The 7,030-nt window shown below is 36.7% G+C and overlaps 1 protein-coding gene across 1 annotated transcript; it reads right to left on the bottom strand.

Annotated features, from left to right (window-relative positions):
- Positions 1 to 2,516: 2,516 nt before the first annotated feature.
- On the bottom strand, positions 2,517 to 4,156 carry LOC121143293 (molybdopterin synthase catalytic subunit-like). The gene has a single exon (XM_040754962.1). The coding sequence runs from the start codon at positions 4,020 to 4,022 to the stop codon at positions 3,453 to 3,455; it is 570 nt and encodes a 189-aa protein (XP_040610896.1). The 5' UTR covers positions 4,023 to 4,156; the 3' UTR covers positions 2,517 to 3,452.
- Between the last annotated feature and the right edge of the window lie 2,874 nt (positions 4,157 to 7,030).

The raw sequence follows: 7,030 nt of genomic DNA, 5'->3' as shown, positions 1-7,030 counted from the left end.
TTCATAATTTTGATTTTCTGAATATTAATGCTTTGTCTTATCTGGCTATGAGAGGTTATACATGACAATTGTCCCTGCATTTCAGTAACTTGTTTCTCTTCCCTCCAGATTTTCTTCAGAGCTCTTTTATATAAATAAATAATTTATTTATTCCATTGGTTTTTAAAGACTGTATGAGAGTGTTGGATCACCTGGAACTGGAAGAATACGTCATTATGAGACAAGAAAAAAATATGCTTGTCACTAGCCCTTCTCCATACCTCCTAGCACAAATTATGAAAATAAATGTGAAGTAGTAATGAAAAATCCATTGTTTTCACAAAGCCACCAACTAAATCTAGGTGGTCAAAAATCAAAGCCGCAGTGAAATTTATCCTGGAATTTCTAAGTTCATCAGAATTCAGGTATATGGGCTCAGGGTCACAACATTTAAAATTTTCCCTAGTGTCATGTTTTTCTTTTAAACACCTTGAAATACACCCATTAGCTCTATTTTCAAAGCATTTCCTCCTTTTATATAACCATGGGATTTATTTTTATAGTATTGGCTTGAATATGTATTTATGAAACAATTTAAGAACATTTAGTAAAATGAAATAACAACATAAGAAGGATGCTATATACACATACTTATGATTCATGTTTTTCCATATATTGAAGTTTGTTATAGAAGTTATAGCTGAAGTCGATCAAAGTCAACTAGGGATGAATTACTTTTGAATTAACTTTATCATGACTTCATTGACTACTTTGGAGTCACAGACAGTTGCACACTGCCATGAATGTATCAGGAACTTAACACAGATCCTCTGCAAGAGCACCAAGCACATTGAATCTCTTGTTGAACACTCTCTCCAGGATTCCGGAGTAACTTTGCAAAGGACAGTTTAAGTAGAATTCACACATAGCTTGGAACAATTTTGAAAATCCTTCCAGTTTAATTGTTTCTCATTCAGTTTTTCTAGTTTTGAATATCTATGCTTAAAGGCAATTATCTCCTTTTACTTACTGGGGAAAAAAGACTATATTTTTTCAAATATGTAACATGCTTTTATTCATAGTGATAGTTGAAAGTATATACACTATATGTACAACTAAAATTTGTAAAATATATATAATGCATATTTCAACCACATTCTTACATGTTTTGCCTCAATAATAGTACAGAATATTATCCATTATACTTATCACATGACAAAAATGCATGATTAATATTTTATTTTAAATCAATTAATGAATGTGTGTGTGTGTGTGTGTATGTGTACGCGTGCGTTGGGAATCTAATTCAAAGTGTCAGACTTGGTGGCATACAAATTTACCTGCTGAGTCATCTCACTGTCCTTCACTTTATTTGAAATTTTCAATGGTATCTTTATCATTTTACAATTTAATGCTGATGTGGAAACTTCCAACACCCTTTGACTTGTAGGGCAATATGGTTGCCCCATAGTAAGATATACACTAAGAAGAAGACATTATGCTCCTTCTTTAACATGACAGAAGGTGATTCATTGAAGCCAGGGCTTTCAAAGCCTTTTCTTGGGTTGCAGAGAAACCTCACCCAAAGACCTAATGATTGTAATTAGTGTTTGCAAATGCTTGAAAATCCTGTATTCTTGAGAAGATAACTTAGTGTTTTGTATTAGAGAAATAGAGTCAAAACTTTTACTATGTTTAGCAGTATGATGAAGTGCTGTGCCTGCTGCGCAGCCTGTATCCAATAATGTGTCGAGGGTATAGGGATTGATGACACAGAGACCAGAAGGCTCCTCAAGAAGGCTCTCTTTTATTCCTCCCCTGCCTGGTTATTATATACCCTGACACCAGAGGTGGAGGTGGGTGGGTCAGAAAGAGGTGGTCAGTCTTTGGAAAAGGTTGAGGTCAGGGCGTTCCTGTGGGCGAGCCCTTTTCAGAAACTTATTGCCCTGGGCATTGTATTGTTTTTAGTAAACATGTTTTTAGTAAACATTGTCTTACAGCTGCCTGGTCCCAGGCTGATGGGAAAGTGGGTCTCTGGCCAAGGTCTGTTGTCCCCACAATGAAATAATTCGTATTTATCACCTAAACTTATTTTTATTGATTTGGTTTTAATAGGTCATCTATGTACATTTCTCTAATCTCCTACACATTGTATTCTTATCAGGCACGCAAAATTTTTTTTGTTGTATTTTTCTTTCTAATTAGCAATAATTAGTGGTATGGGTTCTGTAAGTCTCTGTTTTTACTCTACACATTGTTAAGATACACGTTTTGTGGTATATTATTTAACTGTATTTATACTGTCTTCTCAAAGGACATCTTTATTCTTTTTTTTTGTGTTTAAAAGTAGTATTTATTCTTAGTATGAATGTTGCTAATTCTATGATGATGTTAATTATCCAGTTATGCTGGTATTTTAATTATTTGTGAGTTCAGAGTGCCCCTTAAGCCCCCACCCACACCACACCTATATGAAGTGACAGATGTGTTATTCATCTCGGTTGCCATGGTCACAACACAAGCATTCCAACACCACATTACAGAACTCAAATATATTTTACTTGTCAAATATATGTCAATAAAGTCAAAAAATTCAAAACAAATTCTATGAGACTTTTGCACACAAACCTGCCATGACAGCTTCACCAATCCAAAGCTAGATGTTTGGTATAATAATCTTGCAGAAAATTTGTTTAGTAATAACTTCACACAGGCTAATGTTACATAAACATTATGAAAACTATCCAAACTACGTTAATAAATAATTACATAATCTCTCTAAACAGTTGTGAGCCAACTTTTAAACATCAGACACCATTTTAATACAAACCACTTGCTGCTTGCTAGTTATTTTGCAATAATTTATGCTAATTTGTACAGACATAAGAATACTGATAACTAATGAAATATAAAAAGCTTTATTGTATAATTAATAGATTTTGACGTCATGGCAGTCTCTGTAATATGAAATTCCTTAGGTATTATCACTGACGATAAACCCTGAAGTCATAGCGGAGTCTATAATATAAAATTCCTTAGGTATTATCGATGACTATAAACAAACAGGATCTACTTTTAAGCTATTTGAATCGTGATTTGTTTAGTTTCACTTTCAAGTTATGTAAGATATGTAATATCAAAACTGACAATGACTTTCTGATCCTGCCAATTTTTTGTAATACATGCTTGACAACAGGGCTGTCAATACACTGTGGGACAGAGAGGTCTTCCTAGGACAGCTGACCATAAAAGGAAGGCCACAGCTCATTGTGAGCAGGCTGAAATCAGGGTTAGTCACTGAAGGGTGCTCTAGCACGGACACCTTATCTCATGTTTAAACTCAGCCATTTCTTCCCATCTTTGGGCAGCCCCTCTTCCCACACACTCATGCACTCTGTCTACTATTCCCTCATTGGTGTAGCCTAGGAAATTGGTGACCACATTTAAGACTTAGTGAACCAAAAATTAAGTGACTAATCACCAGCTGCCCAGAAGCATTCTTTGTTTCTTTTCCAAGATGATGCTGATTCTTCATATATTTCCTTTTTCCATATGGGTACCTTGACTTTCAAAGAGTCAATGGCATAGCTCACAGCTTCAAGGGACGCAGCTCTGTGAGCTGAGGACACAGCAATAATTGTGCTTGCTTCTGACACTGGAACCAAACCAAGTCGATGGAACATCGCAATATGTCTGACTGGCCATTTCTGCCTAATGTCATTACAAATTTTTCTGATTTCATTTTCTGCCATTGGTAGATATGCTTCATATTCTAAACTAATGACTTTTTTGCCTTCAAAGTTATTTCTTGTAGTCCCTACAAAGAGAGACACTGCACCACACATTGGGGAGATCACCAACTGTGAGACTTCATCCACTGACAGTTTCTCAGCAGTGAACTGTATTATGTCCTTAGGTTTCTCTTCAACCTCATCCACATCTTTCCTAGATGGCTCCGATGCACTATCCTCCACTAATTGGAGGGATAATGGCAATTTCATCTCCGGGCTGAAGCAGGAGTTGCTGATCTCCAAGCTCGACATACTCTTGACGAACAGCAAATATCACCTGATTTCTAACATCGGCCAACCCAGGATGTAGTGTCTCTAGCTCCTTCCACAGCTGCAACGCCTTGATTTCTTGCGGCACAGAAATGGTCTCTGAACGAACTCCAGTAATTTCAGCACTTTTTGCAAAATACAACACTTCAATCTGGCACCGGGGAACCATCCCGCTGCATACCGGGGAGCCGGTTTACCAACGCAGAGGCGCCTGGTGACTCAAGACGCATGCGCAACCAGATGCTCCACCTGCTCCGTTTTGCTCGACATCTTTATTCTTGAAGGTCCTTTTTACTTTATTTCACCTAGCATATGATTCATTTGCAATTACCAAGGAATAAAATTAAATCAAGAATATTAAACAAAACTCTTAAGTTTAACAACAAATAATTATTATAATTTACAATGGATAAATACAAGAAATCATTGATCTTATTTTGCACTGCATATTCCCCAATTGTATATTCACATTTGAAAGATGGGGCTACTATAAGTGGAGAAAAAACCAGATTTTAAATCTATGACTTGCATGTTTACACAGCGAGCCAAAAAAAGATGTTACTGAGGTAATAGCATCTGTCGTAATATGTCTCAGAATAGCCAGATGGCTGCCCTTGGCATTGGTGCCCAGCGTTCTTTGTGTGCTATACTTCACATGTTCTACAGTCATTAATATGTTTAACAGGCTGCTAGTGAATTTGTAATAAATAAATGCTTTACTGCAATATGTTATTAAAAACTGTCCCACCTAAATATATTTCTCTGAAAGAACATGAGGATGTCAGAGATTACTTAGTTCTTTCATTTGCTATTTATAAGCATTCTATATAATATAAACTGTCTCATTAAGTAATGAAGATGAATATTAACTCAATTAATTTTGTGAAAATAATTGAAAACAGTAATAAAATAATGACATAATGTATAAGTTCCCATAGAATGGTAAGATTGATCTCCCAGCTTTCTAAAATCTGCAGTAGAGAAAATTAAAATAAAAAAAACTTATAGGAACTCAGTGAGTAAAAAGTGCTCATAATCACGGGACTTTAGCAACCATTGTCAACACCACCCTTATATAAAGCCAGGTACTGTTACATTGATTCTAACTTCAGAATTGTGAACACAGAGATATGAATCCTAGGAGCTTTCTGGCCAGCCAGTCTAGCCCAAACAGTCAGCTGACTAAAGAAAAAAAATCATTCAACAAAAGTAATTATTTTTATCCATAAGCTTTACCAGTTTATGTTCTCATAATGGAATTATGACTCAAGGTAATCTCTAAACTTCCGAAGCCCAAGTGATGTCTCTACTATTCATTCCACTGCATAAACTGGCCTCTTACTACTTATCCTAAGATTTTTAAATGAATTAAAATGTTTCATTTTGTTATCAAATGATAACAAATGATAGTAAAAATGATAGTAGCCCGAACGCTGATTTCTGCAGCTCAACATCGTCTTGTTTCTCTTTTTTCTTTAAATTCCATTCTACGCCACTCAACCTGGACACAAAGGCCATCAAGTTCTTTGGCATCACCCACTCTTTCACTCTGTCCCCTTTTCGTTAATTATACATTGCCTCTTTGGAATGTTATATATCTCATGTCTATCATTTTCTTCCTATCATACCCCAACTTTAATGTGTCCTTTTACAGAAGTCCTAATGCCCAGAATACTTAGGGACATGAGCACACTGATAATGGGGAGAGAGATTATTTCCTCTTTAAATTTTTATTTATAAATGCCAAGACAGTACCTGACACACAGGTGACATTAAATACATTTTAAGCAGAGAATAAATATAACTTCTAATCAAGAAAAACCTCTTACCTCTTCTTTTCCATCTTACTCTATACTAAATATTCATTGCCTCGTCCTTAAAATGTTAAATATTTGAATGAGCTTTTAAAACATGACCTCTCTAATCATGTTACTTCTTGGTTTTTACTGTTGTTGTTGCTGCTCTCTTGTTATTTTACAACACTAGAGACTGAAGGACTCTAGGGAAAATGTTCCACCACTAAGTTTTATCCCTAGCCCTTGCTCCTTTCATTCTTAGTAATCTTTGATTATCTACTTCTTCAAAAGCAGCCTTGTTCTTTATCTTCCATGGGCAGATTCCATTGTCTGCCCCGTGATTTGTTGCTTACATCTTTTGTCCTTCTTCCTAAAATGGCTTCCTCTTAACACCACACTGTGGCATCCACTCTTTTTGGTAGAATAGACTTGTATGTCTCTTGAATATATCTTGGCCTTTTTAAATTAGCACTTACATATTTAATTTCTGAATCATACCCAATTTCTGCTACCAAGGTACCCATTCCTTTGATGAAGATAATTATTTCCTTGGCGTCGTATCTTCTCTAAGGAGGATAACAAGCAACTGCCCCGAGTAGAAACTGAACATCTCACATCAATTGCCTATTTCTTTTTTTTTTTTTTTTGTGATTTTTGAAGTTTTTTATTATTTAAGTTAGAAACAAGCTTGTTTCACATGTCAATCCCAGCTCCCTCTCCCTCTCCTCCAGCCCTGCCCTCCCATCAGGACCCCAGTCCCCCACCCAGATCCCCAGGGATTGGTGAGGCCCTCCATGGTGGATCTCCAGTAACTGTCATTTCATCCAGGGCCATCCCTCAAGAGTCCAGGCTGAGAGAGCATTCCCATATTGTGGCAAGGGCACTCAAAGCCTATTTGTACACCAGGGGTAAATACTACCCAAGGCCCCATAGATTACCTAGGCCTCTTTACTAACACCCACCTTCAGGGGGTCTGGGTCAGTCCCATGCTTTCCACACAGCAATCAATCTGGGGTCCAAGAGCTCCCCCTTGTTTTTTTTTTTTTTTTTCGTTAGTTTTTTTTTTTAATTTTAAATAGCTTGTTTTACATGTCAATCCCAGTTCCCTCTCCCTCCCCTCCTCCCGCACTCCCCTTCCACCCTCCCTCCCACCCTATTGCCACATACTTCCACATAGGGGATGTCTAGAGTCTA

This window comes from Mesocricetus auratus, unplaced genomic scaffold (assembly GCF_017639785.1).
Source record: "Mesocricetus auratus isolate SY011 unplaced genomic scaffold, BCM_Maur_2.0 Super-Scaffold_100011, whole genome shotgun sequence".
NCBI lineage: Eukaryota > Metazoa > Chordata > Mammalia > Rodentia > Cricetidae > Mesocricetus > Mesocricetus auratus.
The sequence above is the reverse complement of the archived record's forward strand: the minus strand, read 5'-3'. Positions and strand labels throughout refer to the sequence as shown.

What these genes read in the sequence shown, in the direction of transcription:
- LOC121143293 (XM_040754962.1), bottom strand. Translation starts at nt 4,022, where the DNA reads ATGTCGAGCTTGGAGATCAGCAACTCCTGCTTCAGCCCGGAGATGAAA.